At 43.4% G+C, this 22,114-nt stretch overlaps 1 protein-coding gene across 2 annotated transcripts in view; it reads left to right on the top strand.

The window, feature by feature from the left end:
• The window catches only part of PKHD1 (PKHD1 ciliary IPT domain containing fibrocystin/polyductin), a 473,171-nt gene that overhangs the window by 18,658 nt on the left and 432,399 nt on the right, over positions 1 to 22,114 (top strand). For both annotated transcript variants that reach the window (XR_009263031.1, XM_058734233.1), the window contains exons 11-21: positions 2,620 to 2,721; positions 4,204 to 4,299; positions 6,922 to 7,063; positions 10,430 to 10,544; positions 11,778 to 12,056; positions 13,065 to 13,154; positions 13,484 to 13,574; positions 14,465 to 14,607; positions 16,438 to 16,568; positions 17,829 to 18,004; positions 20,699 to 20,837. Coding sequence is in view for 1 of the 2 variants with exons in the window: in XM_058734233.1 (XP_058590216.1) it covers positions 2,620 to 2,721; positions 4,204 to 4,299; positions 6,922 to 7,063; positions 10,430 to 10,544; positions 11,778 to 12,056; positions 13,065 to 13,154; positions 13,484 to 13,574; positions 14,465 to 14,607; positions 16,438 to 16,568; positions 17,829 to 18,004; positions 20,699 to 20,837 (1,504 nt within the window). In the remaining variant the exon portion in view is untranslated. The remainder of the gene's footprint in view (positions 1 to 2,619; positions 2,722 to 4,203; positions 4,300 to 6,921; positions 7,064 to 10,429; positions 10,545 to 11,777; positions 12,057 to 13,064; positions 13,155 to 13,483; positions 13,575 to 14,464; positions 14,608 to 16,437; positions 16,569 to 17,828; positions 18,005 to 20,698; positions 20,838 to 22,114) is intronic.

Below are 22,114 nucleotides of genomic sequence, written 5' to 3'. Positions count from 1 at the left end.
AAGACAATCCCAAAGCCACTGAAGATATGTCTGTGAAGTAGGTGCAAATTCCAGGGGCAATAAGATCGACCTTTGCCAAAAGTGCAAGAAATTTCATAGGTCAAGGGGCAAATGTTATTTACTCTCTAGATAGGATAATTTTGCAAAATCTGAATTTTGATCTCTGCCTTTTATTTAACATCTTTTAAAAATTAAAAAAAAAGTTTTTATTTTAGAGAGGTGGGAACAGAGGGAGAGAGAGAGAATCCCAAGCAAGCTCCATGCTCAGGGTGGAGTCCGATGGAAGGCTCAATCCCATGACCCTGGGATCATGACCTGAGCCGAAATCAACAGTTGGATGCTCAACTCACTGAGTCACCCAGGCGCCCCTCCTTTATTTTCTTTAACCAGTATAGCTAGTCTTTGGGAGTAAGTTTGAAGAAGCAACTTACTGGCTGGCCCTTATTGAGTGGTTTGAGTACATGCACTCTCAATATTAATTCCACTATGAGACAGTACTAGGCTCATTTTACAGATGAAGAAACAGGCCCAGAAGGACAAAGTAACCAAAGGTCCCAGTGCCAGAAAAATGCAGATCCAATTAGAAATCTTATGCACATAAACAATTTATGATGGGACGTCCATTCTCCTGGCCACCTGACCCCAAGATTCCTGGTGAATTTGCCTAACACTGTTGAACCAGCCAGATAGGCTGACAGGAATCTCTAATCACATAGCTATTTCATATTTCCAGTACTGATGTCTTCTTGGGATGAGAACTCCAGGCCAGAACTATTTTTTTAATGTTTATTTTTGAGAGAGAGACAGAGTGCAAATGGGGGGAGGGGAAGAGAGAGAGGGAGACACAGGATCTGAAGTAGGCTCCAGGCTCTGAGCTGTCAGCACAGAGCCTGACACAGGGCTCTAACCCACGAACCACAAGATCATGACCTGAGCTGAAGTTGGACACTTAACCGCCTGAGCTACCCAGGCGCCCCCTAGAACTTTCTTATAGCTGAGGAGGCTATGGGAGAGGGAATATGGACTATTATACAGGACACTGGGCTGAGCTCCCCAAGGGCTGGCATTCATTTGTTTACTTGATGATTTTGGTTAAGTCATTTAGCTTTCTGAGCTGTAATTAAATATCTATAAAGTGGACAAAGTGCTGTTTGTCCTTCTAACTCCAAAAGCTGTTGAAAGAAGTAAATGAGCAAGAGTCTTGGGATTCATCTACGATTTTCCTCCCCTCTCTCTTCTCTAATCCACTCAGTCACCAGTTTCTGCCGGTTTTACCTCCCATCGATTTCTTGATAAGGTTTTAGATTACTTATTGCAATTAGACCCCTTATCAATTTCTTAAATATGATGTATCCATTCTATCTCTACAATCACTACCTCAATTCAGAATCCCATCGTCTTTTGCCTGGCATGCCACAATGGTTCCAAGGTGCCCCGATCTGTTCTCTGTCCCCTAAAGATCCATGCTCTACATCATCACCACCATTCTCTACACCACACATCTGATGCCTCTCCCTTACCACCCTCTAAAGGCTTCCCACTCTCAACAGGAAATGGTACCAGCCTCTGGTCTCTTCCTCATCTGCTTCTCCTGTTCTGTCTTTCCCATTCTAGCAACACGGAAATGGACCTTAAATGAAGCCTCTCTCCACAGAGGCTATCGTTTGCTTTATTTAAACATCCTTTGCCTTATTTCTTTCCTTCACTTGGCCAGTTTTAATTCACACTTTAAGATTCAGCTCAGGAATCATTTCTAGAAATTTCTTTCTATTCCATAGACCCTAGCTCTATTCCTAATCCTCCCCTCTGCACTTTCATGTACTCTCTCTAATTGTGCTAGCCCAGCATGTCATAATTATACTATTTCATAGGCAGGAGCTTATATAAGAAATGCCCCAATAAAACCCATAACCATTCATAATTAGCTTCTTTGTGTCTTCAGTTTGTTGGAGAAGACAACTCCTGTTTCCCCTTGAGGGAATAGAACTTAGAATGGTCAAGTTTGGATCATAGGAGAGGAAAGGACCAGAAAATCTTACATTCTGGGGGATATGTGGCATATGACAGGGGGATTTTGAAGCAGTCAGGAGGCAGCATGGAAAAACATGTTTGAGGTGGTGAGTGTACACAGGGAGAAGAGCATGTGGGATGGAAGGAGGGCAAGGCTCCTGAAGATGGTGCAATTCATTCTCTTGCTTAGAGCAAACTGCAAACTCATACAGGTGAACCAAGGCTTGGCCTGGTGCATCCAAAGCTGATTCCTCCATAACATAAAACCTACTGTTCTGTGACTTGTAAATTGAATACTTGAGATCTGGTGACAGGTTTCCTAAGAAAGCATCATGGTATGTAAGGATTTCTGCTATTAGCATGAGTGACTGCATCTCCCCTTCCTTTGAAATATTGATCCTGTATTATATGTATTACACATATTGTTATAGGTAAGTCCTTATTATATGCATTTTAAATGACTATCACTAGAAAAAATTCCAACCATTGCTGGTCTTAGAAAGTTAAAGTAAGGAATACATTAATGATAGCCTTCTATTATTATATTATCTGGGTCACATTCTATATTCTATGTTCAGAAGCTTACTTTTTTTTTTTTTTCTTTTGCAGAAATACTATCTGTGTTTCCAGAATCTGGGAGCCTTGGGGGAAAAACAGACATTATAATTACGGGAGACTTCTTTGACAATCCTGTCCGGGTTACCATTGCAGGTAACTAAGTTAGAATGGCTGAAAATAGTTCATAGTTTAAATGCTGTAGGAGATTATGTGTCTCTTATGGCATGCAGTGAGTGGGGAGAAGAAATTTTTGCCTCTTCTGACTCATTATGCCATCCTGCCCTAAGGTATTTTATCTGTTTGTTTGAAACTAGGTGGGATTGTAGTCCTGTAGGGACAGTCTATGGACATACTCCTAATTTACAGCAATTCCCAAAGTGGTGCAGCCACTCTGGAAAACAGTATAGAGGTTCCTCAAAAAATTAAAAATAAAACTACCCTACGACCCAGCAATTGCATTACTAGGTATTTATCCAAAGGATACAAAAATGCTGATTTGTAGGGGCAAGGCACCCCAATGTTTATAGCAGCACTATCAACAATAGCCAAGTTATGGAAGAAAGTCAAATGTCCATTGACTGATGAGTGGATAAAGAAGATGTTGTATATAAATACATACACACCATGGAATATTACTTGGCAATGAAAAATAATGAAATCCTGCCATTTGCAACAACATGGATGGAACTGGAGGGTATTATGCTAAGTGAAACAAGTCAGAGAAGGACAAATATCATATGATTTCACTCATAAGTGGAATTTAAGAAACAAAATAGATGAACATTGGGGAAGGAAAGAAAAATATGATAAAAACAGAGAAGGAGACAAACCATAAGAGACTCTTAAATACAGAACAAACTGAGTGTTGCTGGAGGGGTGGAGGGTGGGGGGGATGGGCTAAATGGGCGATGGGCATTAAGGAAGACGCTTGTTGGGATGAGCACTGGGTATTATAAGTAAGTGATGAATCACTAAATTCTATTCTTGAAATCATTATTACACTATATGTTAACTAAGTTGGATTTAAATAAAAAATAAAAATTAAAAAAATTCATGGGTAATTCCCTCGGGTGTCCTCATCCTGGGAATGAAGAGAAGGGAAAGGTAGAGCTGTGTCTTCAGAAGGGTCCACTTCTACTGAAAGGCCACCCCTCTCCCCACCCTTCTCCTTAGTCCTCTTGATAACCTGGATTGGGCAGGCATTTGCTATGCAGATTCTTCTGGAATTCCATCTTGGGAAATCCTTTTGTGGTACCCATCTAGAACCTTTTATTCTGCCAGGTGGGAGGCTCTTCTGGCTGGTGATACCAAGGATGCAGGAAAACATCCTCACAATCTCACGTCACCTTTACTCTTCCACACTCAGCCGAGGCTTGTGCATTCTCAGTGAATGGCACTGCATTGCCTTGTTTTCTTTCTAATTACTGGAAGCTGCCCTATGCCCTGTTGCCTTACACTCTCCCTTTCCTGGCCTCCTTCACTTGGTGGGGACAACTTTTGCTATATTACTCACATCCAGTTCATTACCTTAGAATAGGAGCCTGTCTACTTCAGGATGGTCATGTTGTCCTGCCTCACACCTATATACCTCTCTCTCTCTCTTTCCATTTATCTAATTAAAAAAATTCTCCCCAGGCATTCCGTGTGATATTAGACATGTGTCTCCCAGGAAGATTGAATGTACCACTAGGGCTCCAGGAAAAGGTGCAAGACTCACTGCTCCTCAGGCAGGTAAGGACGTTGTACAATGGCCTCTAGTTACCACCAGGAGCGGCCGGGAAGTGGAAATAAGTGTTTGCTTTCTCAGCAGTTTGACTGGTTAGCTCAGTGAGCTCTGGGCCTGTGATACCACTGTGAGGACTTTCCTTTCAGAGAGCTTCTTGGCTTTGTTCCGATCTTTAGTGACCCTGCACTTCTGTCCCCAACCAAATGGCCAGTGGGGTTCAGGGGAGACCTGATACATAAAGTACAACTGCAAAAGGGGCACCTGGGTGGTTCAGTCGGTTAAACATCCAACTTCAGCTCAGGTCATAATCTCATGGTTCGGTCCATGAGTTCGAGCCCCATGTCAGGCTCTGTGTTGACAGCTCAGAGCCTAGAGCCTGCTTTGGATTTTGTGTCTCCCTCTCTCTCTGCCCATCCTCCACTCATGCTCTGTCTCTCAAAAGTAAATAAATGTTAAAAAAAATTTAAAAAAATATAACTGCAATCAAGACATTGCTGTAGCTACTGGTGGAAACCCCAAAGCTGCCTCACTCCATACTGTGGTCAGCTGTGAGCCCATTGGCTAAGAAGACCAGAGCATTAGAGTGTCCTCTCCTGTGCCCATAACAGCAGCACTAGACAAGGCCAGGGAGTGGGGCAGAGTGGGGTGCATTTAAATGCTGTTTCTTCTTCCCTGTGGGTGACTGTCTGCTTCTTTGAAAAGTAGTGATGTATCATGCCTTTGCCTCAAGTTTATGCCTGAAGTGGGCAGAAATGGGGGAGGCAAGGTGGCAGATTCTACTTGTTCCTTTCTGTGTAAAGCTTCTGCCTCAGGGCTGCAGCTTAAAAGTACATCATTGGAACACTTTTCTGGTGAGCGTTAGAACTGCAAGCTCAGGCGTAGTTAGGGACTAAGGGAGGTTGGTGTGTTATGTAGCCTGGAACCACAGGCTGCACGTCTCTATTCCTTACCTGCCCCATAAGGGGCTGACTTCATGGTGAAACCACAGACAGTGAGCTCAACTCCAGAAGTTCGGCACTTACAGGGAAAGTAACCCAGCAGGGGGAGAAACCTTTCTAAAGAAAGGCCATTCGAGTGTGAAAATGCATGCAAAAGCTTTGGCTTGAGCATTCTTCAGGTCCCAGATCTGCAGTTTTTACTCAAGGAGAGCTCCCATCCAAGGGAACAAAACTACTGAAGCAAGTGCTGGAGAGAATGTGTGTTTCCTGTCAGGAAATAGAGAGCTCTCCCCTCGTTCAGTGCTTTAGCTGCTTGGGTAGTGGTAGGATAATTAGCTGAATGCAGCTGTTCTTGGGAGTTAACGTCCTTTATGAAGACCTTTTGAAGTTTCTTCTATGAAAGTAGGGCAAATTACTGCGTAAAGCAGTGGTTCTCAGTGGTCCCCAGGGCACATTTGGCAACAACTGGCTGTTACAGCCAAGATGGTGGTGGTGGTGCAGCTGGTCTCCTGAGTGGAGGCCAGGGTTGCCCAGAACATCTTTCCATGCACAGGGCAGACATCACAACAGTTATCCACAAATCCAAGTAGTAGATTAAATACGCTCTTATTTTTCTGCTTGTTCCTGTTCTACTTCCTTTTTTTGTTGGATTTAACAGGGAACAACAGTAGTAGTTTAAAATGATAATAATTACCGCAGCTATCCTTTACTGAATACTTACCATATTTCAGGCTCTTTGTATATATAGTTTAGACTCCCTAAGTCTTTTTTTTTTTTTTTGCCAGAATTGTCAAATTGACTCATTCCCCCTCCCCCCAGGTTTATTGAGATACAATTGATGTATAACTCAATCTCCCTTAGTCTTTAGTGCGTTACCTCTATTATTGACCCCATTTTGATGCTCAGAGAATGAAGGCATTAAGCAGTTTGCTTGCTCAAAGCCACAGGTCTAGTAAGTGGCAAAGCTGGAATCTGAATCCACACATGTATGATTCCATAGTGGCACCCGCAGTCCAAGTTAGTATGCAATATTGATTGTACGTGTACCTCTGGTGTCAGAGTTTGCTTAATATAAAACACAAATTAGTAAGTAAAATATCATTAAAAATATCACATCATAGCTGTACGGCACGTAATTTGTTCCATGTGGGAGTCCACAAATTGGGGCCGTTACGTGAAAAAATTTAAGGATTGCCAATTTTCTGGGAACAAAGGGTTGTAGGGAATAGTATTCCCAGGTTGAACTAGACCTTAAAATACTGAAACTCTCTCCTGAACAAGATAAGTCAGAGCCCAAGTTCATGTTGTCCTTCTGTACTCCATCACAGCATTTGTTTGCTCTGTCAATTCTCCACAGGACTGTTTCTCTTTCCCTGACACTCTCATTAAAAAAGACTCCCTACTTGTCTCTGGTCCCTTGAAAATATTTCCCAATTTTTTTTTTATCATTGCTTTTTATCAAGTGTATCTTTCCAAGAGGCTAAATCCTACACCAAGCAATATTTTCTGCTTTCTGGAACATTTGTGTTATCTATAGAACCTCTCACATGACTGCAACATCTGGGTCTCAGTTGACTCACCTCTGTAGATAGTAGCTGGATCATCTTCACTGTGTTATCTGAGGTAAAGTATTTCCCCAAATGGAGGATGAAGGTCCTCTGATGTTTCTGAGGTATGCTTGTCTTACAGGCAATCGAGGGCTGCTTTTTGAAGTTGGAGATGCTGCTGAGGGCTTGGATCTGACTGCAGCCACTTCTGGGTACTGGTGGCAGATTGTCCCTAATGCCAGTTCTCCATTTGGATTTTGGTCAAAAGAAGGGCAACCCTTCAGGTATGCTGTAGGAAAAGTGGGAGTTTATATCAAAAGTGTCTTTACTAACCTAGGTGAGACCAGGAGATAGGTAAGAAATGAGGTTTCCAGGGGAAAAACTCTAACAGCCACCAACTCAACAACAGTTTGATCAATATTCTCAACTGGTGGTGGTCATGCTGGTATAGCACAAGCCTTTTTAGGTACATGCTGAATTTTGATCAATAGGTAAATTTATATTTTCTACAAGTCAGTTTATAGTCTGCTTTGGATATAACTAGTAATTGGAACATTAATCTGGGTAAGCCAGGGTACCTGGATGAGAGCACCGTAAAACTTGCTGTAGGTACGTGGCTAAGACATGAAACCAACATCTGGCTGATGCCAAAGAAAGAAGCAAGCATATGCTTTCTGGTCATATGAGGGAGCAAAGGCTGGAAAGCAAGCATGTCTGCTGGAACAACTACTCAGTGCCAAAGGTCAACCCAGTGGCTGGTGAATAGCAGGGGAAGCTATTATGGGCATTGTTTTCTGTAGCAGTGACGGCAATGTGATTATGGTATTCCTGTTAGTGTTGCTGTGAATATTCTTTTTTTTTTTTATTTTTTATTTTTTTTTAAATTTTTTTTTTTTTAATGTTTTTAATTTATTTTTGGGACAGAGAGAGACAGAGCATGAACGGGGGAGGGGCAGAGAGAGAGGGAGACACAGAATCGGAAACAGGTTCCAGGCTCCGAGCCATCAGCCCAGAGCCTGACGCGGGGCTCGAACTCACGGACCGCGAGATCGTGACCTGGCTGAAGTCGGACGCTTAACCGACTGCGCCACCCAGGCGCCCCCTGTGAATATTCTTAATCACTTCGAGGACCTGGCTGAAATGTGTAGTTTCCTAAAGTGGTCTTAAAAATATAAAAAGTTGAGAATTGCTTAGACACACTGTTTCCTTAGTGTGCTCTCAGTGTACATACATGGGGTTGGATCCTTAACAGTGTGATGGATTTCTTCTCTTTCCAAACCTCCTCTCAAAGAGGTTGGTCATGACCCCTGAATGTGAATTCCAGCCATTCTGTGCCTTCCTCCAAGGATTTGGCCATTTGAAATTTCAACTCAGTTGTGGAATGAAAGACTTTGTTCCCTGTTCAGGGAATCTCAGACCTTGAAGAAGCCAAGTAGGGAAGAAAATCTGTGAACAGAATAGTCTCTTGTCCCAGAAGCCTTACTAAATGGGTATTTAACCACCAATGCATAGTTTTAAAGTGGCAATTGTTGTGGTCCCTTGTGGCATGTAATGATACATCTTTATCATGGTTTCTGAGAATCATCAATAATGTTCAAAGGAAAACCTTTCAGCTATATTCAGTGTGTGGGGGGAGTGTTAAGGAGAGAGACCACCTCAAAATACAAAAGAACATTTGACTGTATGTACCTCCTGCATGGAGTGTCTCTTTAACTGCCATTTGGAGGAGCCACAAATCAGAGTAACTCTTTCCATTCTCTTTGTCCTTCATTTCTTTACAATTCAAAGATTTTAAATTAAAAAATTGGCATATTAATTGATAAATTATTATATTTATCTGCTTTAAATTTATTATATTTAACTGTTTTAAAGCAGTTATTTTCAAAATGATTTTCAGAAAATATTCTTGGTATTTATTGAGATAGTTTGATCATTACTTAGCCATATCTGTCTCTACTACTAAGGTCACGAGTTTATCTTAAACATTAAACATTTATGTTTCATAAAATTGCCTGCAACCTTCTTCAAAGTTGTAGGTTATGTCTGTTAATTTGGAATTGTTGACACATTTAGTGGATTTTTCTCTGTGGGCCATAATATTTAATTAGAAAAATACTCTCTGTAGGTATTGAGGTTTCTGGTAAACTCAGAGCAAATCTGCCCTCTTTTTGTGAGATAACATTTAATTAGTAGACCTTCAAACAATTAAAAATTATTTACTGATAACCTACATTAAACACAACATTGTGTTCAAAGAGGTTTAGAAGGTCGAGGGGCACCTGGGTGGCTCAGTCGGTTAAGCGTCTGACTTTGGCTCAGGTCATGATCTCACGGCTTGTGAGTTTGAGTCCTGCATCGGACTCCGTGCTGACAGCTCAGAGCCTGGAGCCTGCTTCAGATTCTGTCTCCCTCTCTCTCTCTGCCCCTTTCCTGCTTATGCTCTGTCTCTGTCTCTATCTTTGTCTCTCTCTCTCAAAAATAAACAAACATTAACAACACCAAGAATAGAAGGTTGAGAGCAAGGTCATTATCTTGAGGAATGACCAGCCTTGTCATGTGCACATTCAGCCAACAGAGCAAGGCAAGACAGCGTGTCCTGACATTCCTCAGTGTATCCAGTGTGTCTCCTGATCTTATTCAGTTCAACTGATATATATTGACTTATTACTATGCTCTAGGCCTTTGAAGACAAGTTAGTTCATGAGATGCCACAACCAAAGATGTATTTATAGGTCTAGTTTGCAGATGAGGAACTATAGTCCCTGATAGGTAAAGTGCTTTTCTAATGTTAGAAAATTATCTAATATATACAATTATCAAGTAGCAGAACTAAGCTCTGATTTTTTCTGATTTCAAGTCTTGTGATTTCTCCACAAGTCTACCATGTTTCATTATGCACATATCCTTCTTCACCCATAGGAATATATTTTAAAGAGAGCCACCAGTCTATGAAACCTCACATAAACACCTGCTTCTATGACCTTGATGTCGACCATGAGGGAGATAAAATAGAAGCTTTTCTTAACATTATTTGAGGTTATTTTAAGCCTATCACTTTACCCCCTTCATAAAGAACTGCAGTGTTGTCCACAAGTCACGTAAGATTATTCAACAGGAAACACATTTGCTAATTTGTGATTGCCACTTACAGCTATGCATATGCACACATGTGATGCAGCTAATAACTGACTTTAGCCAGAGGAGTGATCTAATATACCTCATGAAGTATGATATGTTGGAGTAGGAGACAAGAAACCAAGGTTCTGGAACAAGTCAGAGCAAATTCTTACTGGTGATCTCTTTATTTCTAATAATAAGAATAATATTTCTATTGATTGAGCCCCTACAATCCACTAGCTGTTAGTAAATGCTAAGCCTCCAGACAGTCCCGTGCTGCGGCTGCAACTTTCCCAAAGGTACATGACTGTGAAGGTAGTCATGGCCACTGTGAAGAGATGTGTTGAGAGAATGATTAGCAGGTGCCATGGGAATAGCTGTTTACAGAGTACTCTGGCCACTCTTGTGGCACAAGAGTCCCCTGTTTCTTCCTCATCGACATAAAGAAAAACAACGTACAAGGGCACCCACTTGTCGGGTCAGTGATTCAGGCATTGGTTGCTCTCACTTCTCTGTGTTTCTCTGCTTTCCAGAGCACGGCTCAGTGGATTCTTTGTGGCTCCAGAGACCAATAATTACACTTTCTGGGTACAGGCTGATGATCAAGCTTCCCTGTACCTCAGTCAGTCAGAGGACCCAAGGACCAAGGTATTCACCTTCCTCTTACTTTCCTTTTTTTGTCCCCAGTCTTTCATTCTTAAAAAAAAATACTAAAGCTCTCATATTCTACTAATAGTTGTAACATGCCACTAAGCAACCAGGGATTTTAATGTTTTGTTTTGTGGAGGGAATGGGCTTATTTTTTGTTAATTTAAAAAAATTGAGACCTAATTGATATGATTTTAATTGTTGAAAATGAATTTGGTTGAATGTGTTGGCACATTCATTAAGCACTTACTTGAAGCCAGGCATTAAGCTGCATTTTATATACCTTGTCTCTTATCTTCACAGCATCTCTGTGAGCTGAGTATATTTATCTCCATTTTCCAGATAAGGAAATTGAGGTTTGGAAGTGGCCATTCCAGGGTCACTTGGGTCATAAGAGGCATATTTAGGGCTCAGACTCCTATCTGTCTGATTCTAAAACTTGTGCCTTTTGCACTGATTTTTGGGTAGAGATGTAGCCAGTCTTCTTTAGGAATTCCCTGATCAGCTTTGAAGAATAAGAAAAAGTGCTTGGGGTGCCTGGGTGGCTGAGTCGGCTGTGTCCAACTCTTGATTTCAGCTCAGGTCATGATCTCACAGTTCGTGAGATTGAGCCCTGTGTTGGGCTCTGCACTGGGCATGGAACCACTTAAAAGATTCTCTCTCTCTCTCTCTCTCTCTCTCTCTCTCTCTCTTTCTCTTTCTCTTTCTCTTTCTCTTTCTCTCTCCTTCTCTCTCTCTCCCTCCGTCTGCCCCTCCTCTGCTCATGCTTGTTTTCTCTCTCTCAAAAACTGCTTCTAACAAAAAGCCAAAATTCAATAGTGCCATTGACAAAGAACCACATTTCCCCCTCAAATTATTAACATGCTTCTATGAAATTGTTTTGCTGATTGGCTAGAGAAACATCATAGATTCTGATGTGGTCAAGTCCTTCTAGGTTTCTCAAATGGCTTAGAACTATTTTGTCCATAGTATCATGTAAAGCCAGGTTTCCAGGTTGGCTCTCTCTGCTCTATACATGGCCCATCCAGCCTCATCTGAATACAGTTTGATAGAGAGACAGGGGGGAGTGGAGGATCGTATACAACCACAGACATCAGCGTGACTGAGCTAACTTGTTGGAAAAGCAGACCATTCCGAAGACCCTATTCGTAGCTGTCCAGACATTTGCTAATTGAGAAAAAAAATGCTCATAAGCTTCATAGTTCTGATAGTGACATGCTTATTGGGCCACAGGTGAAAGTGGCCTCCATCAGCGTGGGCACTGCTGACTGGTTTGACGCCTGGGAGCATCATGGGAATGAAGGGACCTGGCAGCGGAAGACTCCCAAATTAGAGCTGGTTGGTGGCACCAGGTACTACCTGGAAGCAGAGCATTATGGGAGAGTCCCCAGCAGGGGAATGAGAATTGGTGTCCAGATCCACAACACCTGGCTGAACCCTGCTGTGGTCAGCACTTACCTCCGGGAGAAGCATCAGATCCGAATCCGTGCCCAGAGACTTCCGGAAATCCAGGTTTGTGTCTCTTCCTTGTCCTGTGGGGTTAGAGTCAGGGGCTGAACTCTGGAAGGAGCATAGTCTTGTCTAGTGGAAGGATCACTAGCTGGGAGCCAGGAGACTTGAGATGTAATGATAACTCTGCTCCCCATGAGATAGGATATCTATCCAATAGGGGTTGTGAAGACATCTAAGAAGAAAACGCAAAGTCTTATTATGAATATAACTTTACTCATGGTCAAGTTTCCAGGTAAGTCCTCTTTTGGAAATGTTTTCCCCAGTGTAGAGATACGGTCCTCCAAACATACACACTTGTGTAGGCATGTACATATGTGTACACAGACAAGATCCCATTGTTTTTACAGATTCAGGCCCTATTTACCCATAGGGAAAGATGGTGTTTTCTACATCGACTTTGTAAAGGTCAAGGTTTTCAGGTCTCTCAGATGTGCCCCATATTTTTGTTGAACTATCTCAGCGTACTTTCAATTCACTTTTTGGTGTACAAAGATGAGTCAATATGGACTCTGCTTTTGAAGCTTACAGTCTAATAGTAAAACATGTACACAAATAACCACAGAGTGAAGTAGAAAAGAGCAAGTGATATAAGAGGATAGATCTTACTTCATAATAAAAGTATAACGTGCCTGTCAGGGAACATGCTAGCAGCAAAGCAGAGACTGAATAAGCGTCTGAGAGAGTGTGGCGTGCCATGTGGCTGCTCTTGCCCACCAGGCCACCCCCTGGAAAGAGTGATGGGTGAGAAGGGCTGAAAGGAGGCCATTCAGTGGGAACATTTAAGTCTGGCACCCTACAGAAAAGAAGGGGAACGGATGAACAGAGGGATAGACATGGGAACATTTCCATTCGGTGATGACACTTGATCCCTAGATATCTCTAGGTGATAGTGAGTTTAGACAAAATTGAAATTATAAATAAAAGGAGATAGCAAGCAGAAGAGATATATCCTGAGTTTCTCTGGCTTGATTAGCATATGTCATTCAGTCTTGTCACTTGACATTTTAGATGCTGACTCTGTCTGGCAGAAGGAACTTCTTCCTTACGTGGGACAATGTCTCTAGCCAGCCAGTCCCTGAAAATGCCACAGCCCATCAGGTGGGAAACTTCTTTCAATAATGACAGGTGGGGGAACTGGGGGCGGGTGTCTTTATCCCCACTGTATAAACTCTTGACAGTTTTAAAAAAAACTTTTTTTTTAAATGTTTACTTATTTTTGAGAGAGACAGAGCATGAGTGGGGGAGGGGCGGAAAGAGGGGGAGACACAGAATCTGAAGCAGGCTCCAGGCTCTGAGCTGTCAGCACAGAGCCTGACATGGGGCTTGAACTCACAAACCGCGAGTTCATGACCTGAGCCGAAGTCGGATGCTTAACCAACTGAGCCACCTAGGCACTCCTTGATAGTTTTTTTTTTTTTTAAAAACAGATTCAAGTAGCCATTGAGAAGTTACTTGCAGTCAAATGCCAACTGGAACCCCTTTCTGCCAACATCCTACTCTGGCTTGGATTTGAACAAGGTATGCGCTGTCCTTGGCTTGACAAATGCAGATCCTCTTCTCTACCATGGTCTTCTCTCTTTATTCTGTAAAATGGGAACAATCTTCATTTCCTGCCACCAGAGTCAAGAAAAGATATGGAAAGTGGATTTGGACACTGAGTGGCCAAGAGAGTGATTACACACGTGGGAGGAAGCTCCTTGGTGTGGGTGCCAGAGAAAGAGAAGGCATTCACGGTGAGCTGTCAGGTGGAGCTCAGTACTACCCATTCCATACAGTGGGGGAAGGCAAACCACACATGCGGGAACAAAATCCCTAAAATGGCATACTTTATTTAATTCAAAAAATTTTTTTGTTTATTTTTGAGAGAGACAGAGACAGTGTGAGCAGGGAAGGGCCAGAGATGGAGAGAGAGAAAGAATCCCAAGCAGACTCCACACTGTCAGCACAGAGCCCAACATGGGGCTCGAACTCACAAAACCATGAGGTCATGATCCGAGCTGAAACAGAGTCAGATGCTTAACTGACTGAACCACCCAGGCGCCCCAAATTGTATCCAAATAAAGAAGTTGTTACGTGAAATAGTCATCTTAGCAAATTCTAAAAATGTGAAAGCATGTTTTTAAAATGCTAAGGTGAACTAAATTCCAGTCAGCATTCCTTGTCTCTTTCCTTCTCAACAGTTTTTCATGTCATGGTACATACAGAAAATGGTAATAGATGTTTGATGCTCTGTGGCAGGCAGAATGGGGTTCTTAACAGCAGGAGCCTTTAAGCCCAAGCCTGGCCCAGCTCACCCGAGGGCTGAAGGGCTGCTGTCATGGTACACTCATAACCCAATCCCTCTACACATGTCAAGAAGCTGTCTTATTCAACATTTATGCCTGTCTTCCTATTTTATCTGCATCCAGGTCCAGAAGGTTCCAGCTTTGAGGGGGACCTCACCAGTGCGACAGAGCCCTACTGTGGGAGATTCAGCCTCCACCAGCCTCGACACCTTGTCCTAACATCCCCAGCTGCCCAGAAGGGCTACTGGCTAGATCGGCACACACACGTAAGTAGCAGCCATCAGGATGCCAGGTGAAGTGGGTAGGGAGGGGTTGGCATTATTCTCTGGCATTGAGATTGGCGAAGCAGGAGCATGAAAGAGTGATTGCCATGATTTGCCTAAGGCATTGTGGGCTGAGGTTCCAGGTTTCTTAGCCGCTGTTTCAAGTGGTGAACAGATACTTCTGGTTCTTATTAGTTAGATGCTTTTGTCTTAGCTGTGAGACCTATGGACGTTTTTATAAGCTCCAGTATTTTCTTTGCTCACTAGGCGGGAGTGCAGACTCTGTAGTCAAACTATTTTGTTTTATAATTTTTAAATTTTTATTTAAAAATTTAAAATGTTTATTTAATTTTGAGAGAGAGAGAGAGAGAGAGAGAGAGAGAGAATGCGAGTAGGGGAGGGGCGGAGAGAGGCGATGACACAGAATCCTTCGTAGGCTCCAGGCTCTGAGCTGTCAGTACAGAGCCTGATGTGGGGCTGGAACCCACAAACCATGAGATCATGACCTGAGCTGAAGTTGGACACTTAACCAACTGAGCCACGCAGACACCTCCAGACTATCTGGTTTTGAATTTTGACTCTATCCCCCTATATGTCCTCAGTGTCTTGTTTTAGTTTACTCCTCTGTAAAATGGGTAGTGGTAGGGTCTAGAATTGTGTTGAAGGTTGCATGATATAATCTACCAATGTGTGCAGTGGTTAGGACCTAGTTAATGCTAGTTACTGTTATTTATAGTTATTTGTTTACTGATGGATTGACCAGCACACTTCTTGAATAACTTCAATCCCTTGTGTCAAGCGTTGCCATCTTTCATGAAAGAGTGCAGCTTGTTTGCTCTTTGGGCCCCTGAGTGAGCCCAAGGGGGTGGCTGAACTCATGGCAGTACTTGGGGGTGGGTGGCAAGAGGATTCTCTTTCATCCCTGAAATCATATCATTCTCCAATACTCATCAAAATTCCATCTCCGAGAGGCACCTGGGCGGCTCGGTCAGTTGAGTCTGACTCTTGATTTCGGCTCAGGTCATGATCTCATGGTCCATGGGTTCGAGACCCATGTCAGGCTCTGTGCTGACAGTGCGGAGCCTGCTTGGGATTCTCTCTCTCCCCTCTTTCTCTGCTCCTCTCCCAATTGCACACATGTTCTCTTTCAAAATAAATAAAATGAAACTCCATCTCTGATCAGTTTCAGTGGGAGCTGGGATTAGATGGGCATCTTTTGGCTCCTCCTCTACAGTAGAGGCTCCCAAAGGGGCGATTTTGCCTCCTTGGGAAAGGCTGGCAATTACGGAGACATTTTTGGTTGTCACACCTGGGGAAGTGCTACTGGCATGCAGTGGCTAGTGTCTAGGGATGTCACTAAACATCCCACAGTGCACAGGAGAGCCCCCTCACAGAAAGGAATTATCCAGTGCAAAAGGTCAACAGTGGAAAAACCTTGCTATAAAGTCTCCTCGGGGCAATTTTATTGAACTCAGAAACCAAGGATGCCAGTGAGTTAGAGTTAAGGAACTGAAGCTCAGAGAGGGTAAGTGACTTGCTCAAGGTTGCACAGGTAACCGGTCAGAATAGGGGTTTTTCTCATGGAGATACTCTAAAATCCGAACTTCCTAGCCCAGTGGTAGGCATTTAATAACTCTCTGTGGAGTAAATAACAATTTATTCTGATTATGTCTTTTTTTAGTGAGACTAGTAAACTTCGGGAGTAGAGGACCTGGGATGGCTCTCTCACAACACGAGGCAGGCTTCTAGGGAGGTGGACTCCCTTCATTACTCATTGCTTGAATGGCTGCTTCTTGCACTAACAGAACTCATGTGCTTATTTGGTGTCCATAGTTGTGCATTGCATACAGAGGCCACACGACTAACATCCTGAAGGTGACCGTGGTTTTCACAACTGACTTTCAAAACTTTGTTAAGAAGAACGCCACCTGTGACTGGAGTCTCATAGGGACCACTCCCAACAGGTAGTGAATCTGGGGAGGTGTGGTGGGAATTCTTCCAGCTGGGATCATTAGCTCTCTTGGGGACAGTGGTCCACGTGAGGTACTAACGATCTCTTAATTTGGGCCTTGGATGTTAAAAATTTTTTTTTCAATGTTTGTTTATTGTTGAAAGTGAGGGAGCATTTGTGGTGGAGGGGCAGAGAATGAGGGAGACACAGAATCCAAAGCAGGCTCCAAGCTCTGTGCTGTCAGCAGCGAGTCTGGTGTGGGGCTTGAACTCACCAACAGTGAGATCAGGACTTGAGTCGCAGTCGGAGGCTTAACTGAATGAGCCACCCAGGTGCCCCTTGGGACTCAGATAGTAACTAGAGCTTCCAAATTCATTTTATTTGACTAAGAGGTTTAAAAGTGGTTAATTGTTAGGAATAGAATACGTTTTAGAAGTGCTCTGACACTTTTCATAGGGATAGAATCATAGAACATATCTGGAAGAGAGATCTTTATTTGATGAGATTTTATTTTACTTTATTATTTTATTTTATATGTTTGTTTATTTTGAGAAAGAGAGAGCAAGTGGGCAGGGGAGTGGCAGAGAGAGAGAGGGCGAGAGGGAGAGAGAGAATCCCAAGCACTGTCAGTGCAGAGCCTGACATGGGGCTCAAACTCACAAACTGTGAGATCATGACCTAAGCCAAAACCAAGAGTCAGACGCTTAAATGACCGAGCCACCCAGGTGCTCCTAGAAGAGATTTCAGAGACCATTGCTTGAAATTACAGATGAGAAAAATTGGGACCCAGAGAATTTGTGAGTCACTAAGATTTGTACAGCGAGTAAGCAAAGACTCTGGAATAAAACTCATGCATCTTTGATCCCTTGATTCAGTGTTCTTTCCATATAACTCTTACGGGTTTTGTAAGTGGTTTTAAACCTGAGTGTGTCCAGGAATGTTAGTCTTCTCTGAGGTTATAGCCTAACATATAGCTGCCTAAGATACCTAATTATACTGTAATTTGAAAATGCTGACATTGAGTGTCATGAACAAACGATTGCCTTGAAGTGTGCCTCACTTGAGTGATATCACAGGCTGAGCTGAGCCGAGCCTGTCTTGGACAGGAGGCTTGTACCTGGGGCACACAGGACTGTTTGGGTGCAGGACTTCTTAGGGTGTCTCTCCTGGCTGCACAGTACCCAGGCCCCCAGGTCTGTGAACTTGGGTTCTTCAGGAAAGGGTCTCAGGTGCACACAGAGAGGTCCATTTCGCCTGTGGTCTTGTTTTTCAGCTGGCAGTTCACTTGCATTGACCTCTGGGAGTCTTGTGTGCATCACCCTGAGTATTCCCAGCTGCCTCTGGCAAACTCCTCTGTGTTGGTTCATCAGATTGACCTCCTCCCTCTGTCTCAGGAGACGAGTGGGTTCTATGTGGATGAAATTATTATTGCGGACACAAACGTAACGGGTGAGCATTCAATCTGCTTTTGTCAATGGGCCTGTCAAATGCCAACCTCAAACTTTTCTGCTGGGGGCTGCTCTTCTCTTAATGCAGAGAGAACACATGATTTCCCATCTTGTCTGCCTTGGTTCTAGAAAGAAGATGGGTTTGGGATTGTGCATCTTTGTTCCCTATATCTCTTTAATTCCTTTTTTTACTATTTATCCAATGCTTGCTCTTCTGTGCTCTTACCCCAATTTTACCACTTTTATGCTAAGAAGACTTGGTTTCCTCATCTGTAAAATGGGCACAATCAGGGCTCTATCTTATGGAATTACTGTGAAAGCTAACTGAAGTATAATGTAATGAAGTCATTACTGGTCCTAGATCATGGTAAGTACTCAATACTATAAGCAGTTATTATTACTATTTTTAGTCCAGCAGGATTTCTCTACCTCCCCATGGATTAATATCTGTCATGCAAAGTGCTGGAAGGAACAAGGTAATATCTTGCCCTATAAATGGGCTAAAGGTCTCATTTATGCCTTCAAGGCAGACTCAGATAAAGGGAGAGAGTAACTGTCATCATGAGAACAGGCTTGTCTTGCTTTCTGCCCATCCAGATTCCTCCCACTTAGCATTCAGAGCTCAGGCCTGGTTGGCCCTTTCCTCCATCAAATCCCCCTTGAGGTCCCCTAGGCACAGTAACCTCCCTTGGCCTTGCTTGCTCACGAGTCTTGGGGACCAAGAGCTCATCAGGGGTCTGACTGAGGCTGGTGGAGCTCCCAGGCTTCCAACTTTTGCTCACTTTCCCTTTTCTCTTTTTTAGTCTTTTGCCTGAAAACTGCAGAGCTGAGGGCAGAAGAGCTTGGGGGTGGGTGGCAAGAGGACTCACTTTCAGCCCTGAAATCTCATCACTTTATGATACTCCTCAAAATTCCATGGGTTTTTTTTTTTTTTTGAGAGAGCAAGGGAGGGACATAAGGCGGGGCGGGGGAGAGAGAGAGAGAGAGAGAGAGAGAGAGAGAGAGAATGAGAATGTCAAGGAGGCCCAATGTGCAATGTGAGGCCTGATGCAGGGCTCGATTCCACAACCAAGAGATCATGACCTGAGCCAAAATCAAGAGTCAGATGCTCAACTGACTGAGCCACCCAGGCACCCTCAGAATTCTCTTACCTGTTTCATTGGTTTAAGTGCTTTTGGGGCATCTGGATCAGATTGAGTTATTTCAAACGCTGTTCATGTTATGGCACATTTAGACGATGACAATATTCACACGGTGTGCTGGGATAATTACTTGAATTTCTTGGGGCCTAAGACAACTGGCTGGGGCCTGGTGACCCCCTAAATGCCATCTAGATTCCCAGAGTGCTGAGGGGATCAATATATCATGTGCTTGAACCCACCGGCTGGGAAACTCAGAACTAGATGATACTCTTTCCCTGCTCCCAAGGGGAAGCCCAGGATCTATAGCACCTTCTCACTGCCCCCACCTTTTAGCCATCAGATGCTCCAGTATGTAGAACTATCTAGGGGAGAGGTGAAGAGGGAGGCAGGAAGGGCAGGGTGGCTTGGGTAAAGCTGCCTCTTTCCCACTTTGTCTAGGTTCCCTGCTGGTGATGACTTTGCTTTGAGGATTATTTAAAGGCAAGATGAACTCTATACAATTGGGCCCGATATTCATACTTCATACTTTATATTCTCTCACCTAATCTTCTCTGTGAAAGTTGCTTTTATCTAGCGGTGGCTACCATTTACTTCTCATTTAGATCTCAGAACCCTGTGAAGTGGTCCTATTAGCTCCACTCTATAGATGAGGAAACCAAAACTAAGAGGGTTTGAGTATCTTGTCCCAAATCACGCAGCTGGGGTATAGGGGAGATTGCAATCTGGAAACCAGAGCCAAGCCTTCAATGACTCTATACCCTGCTGAGCAAATAAACATTTATTGAGCACCTACTGTGTGCCTGATGTTGTGCTAAATACGCTTGGGGCATGTCAAGATGTTGCCTTTACACTGTCCAATGTCTCCATTGTACAGTCTTGGGGGAGAAGGTATCCTTTACCCAGGGGAAGAGGATATTAAAATAGATTGTGCTAGTCATTTAAATTCTGCCACCTCACTAAACTCTCCCTGCCATGCAGACTGATGTATTGCGATTCCCACTTTACAGAGGAGACAGAGACACTATATTTAGCCAAATGGAAGTACAAAATCAGGATTTTAACAGTGGTCTGTTTCACAGCTTGCACTTTTTCTGCACACATGCTGACTCATGCTGTTGATGAACACTCACATACCTCCAGTATGTGTCTGTGTGCTCAGTGTTCCTGAAGAAGATTAGCTGTACATTCCTGGAGTTGCCAGTGGCCTTGGAAAGGGAAGAAGGAAGGGGTAGCAGTCCACACGACAATGGCTTATCTCTGTGTGGGTGCCTCCAACAGCCTAGGGAGGGATGTTTGTCTGGGTTGGGGCTTATCAAACTTTGCTGTGGAATTCGTTTTTGTCTCCCTAAACCATGCCCTTATGTTTTCCTTTTGGTATGAACGGACTCCTTCTACCTACTCTTCATTTGCTTTTCATGGTGGCAGATAGGTAGGAACCTCTGCTTTAAATGTGTGTTGAGACCTAAGTAACTCAGCATCTGCAGTTGGGATCTCCCACGCACTGAGCCTTCCATCTTGAGTTGCTTGCTAATGATCAGATCATTGGTCTCTAGTTTCCCAAGCAGATTCTGGAACAGCTTGCCCAGGTGGGAATCTGGTGGAGTCGCTCTCTGTGGTGGGATCCCCTCCGGTCTACAACGTAAGCTTTTGGTTGGCAGGGTGTGGCCAGGAGCTCCCACTCATCACTGCAAGGTAGGGAGAGGTCTCTGCTTACTTGTCCCTTCTTAGGATTGTTAGTTGACCTGTGGGGACACAGAGGTGGGATTTTAATCAGGAAGAGCTACCTGACTTGTTGCTTAATGCTACAGTTTTCAGTTTTAGGAATGCAGGAGCAGACTCACCTGGAAGTCTTGTTACAACACAAATTGCTCAGCCCTAACCACTTCATCTCTAACTCCCTAAGTTTGAAGGGGGGCCTGGTAATTTGCATTTCTTTTTCTTTTTCTTTTTTCTTTTTTTTTTTTTTAACGTTTATTTATTTTTGAGACAGAGAGAGACAGAGCATGAATGGGGGAGGGTCAGAGAGAGGGAGACACAGAATCTGAAACAGGCTCCAGGCTCTGAGCTGTCAGCACAGAGCCCAACGCGGGGCTTGAACTCACGGACTGCGAGATCATGACCTGAGCCGAAGTCGGCGGCTTAACCGACTGAGCCACCCAGGCGCCCCGGTAATTTGCATTTCTAATGAGCTCTCAGGCAATGCTGATTCTACTGGTCTGGGGACTATGCTTTGAGAACTAATTTCTAGTGAATTTGTTTTAAAGTACTTGTATTTTTATGCTGTTTAGCAGTTCCCATTACCACTGTTTTCTGTTCACTCCCCTCATTAATTTCCCATATATTAATCTTATTGGACTCTCAAGGTGAAATGAAATACTCTAAGGAATAAAAATAGCTGTTTCTAAGAATTTACCACCAGATGGCACTAGATGCCCATAAGCGTTGCTTCTTAATAGTCAACAGAGTCTATCCCCAGTTTACAAAGCAGTAACTAAGTATCAGGCTCCTCCAAACTCCTGGACACATGTATGCTCTAGTTCCTTCTTTTAATTTTTCACTTAAACCCTAATAGGATGGAAGAATTAAGACGTTCTGCCTTTAAAAATTTTCTTTCCATCGTTTTCTAACGTTCCAAAATGAGTCCTACTCATACATACCATGCTTGGGATGGCATATAAAAGACAGGGGCAGAGAGATTGAATCTGTGGTCTACTTTCCTTGACTCTGTGTTCCAGGGCCCTCTGGGTGGGAAAGATGTGAAAACCATCAATAGAATCAAGGAGTGACAGAGCTGAGGTGGAGGGGCAGCCAGCCATCTTAGCCAGGCTGTAGTCCTGCATTCCAAGTGCCAAAGCTTTAACTCATGCTAGAGGCTAATTTAGGTTACTGTGAACAGATTCACAATGGAATGGTCCTGGCAACATGCCTTCCTGAGATTTCCTCAAGTCCCTTAACTACTTCTGGAAGTC

The sequence above is a fragment of the Neofelis nebulosa genome, chromosome 6 (assembly GCF_028018385.1).
Source record: "Neofelis nebulosa isolate mNeoNeb1 chromosome 6, mNeoNeb1.pri, whole genome shotgun sequence".
NCBI lineage: Eukaryota > Metazoa > Chordata > Mammalia > Carnivora > Felidae > Neofelis > Neofelis nebulosa.
The sequence above is the reverse complement of the archived record's forward strand: the minus strand, read 5'-3'. Positions and strand labels throughout refer to the sequence as shown.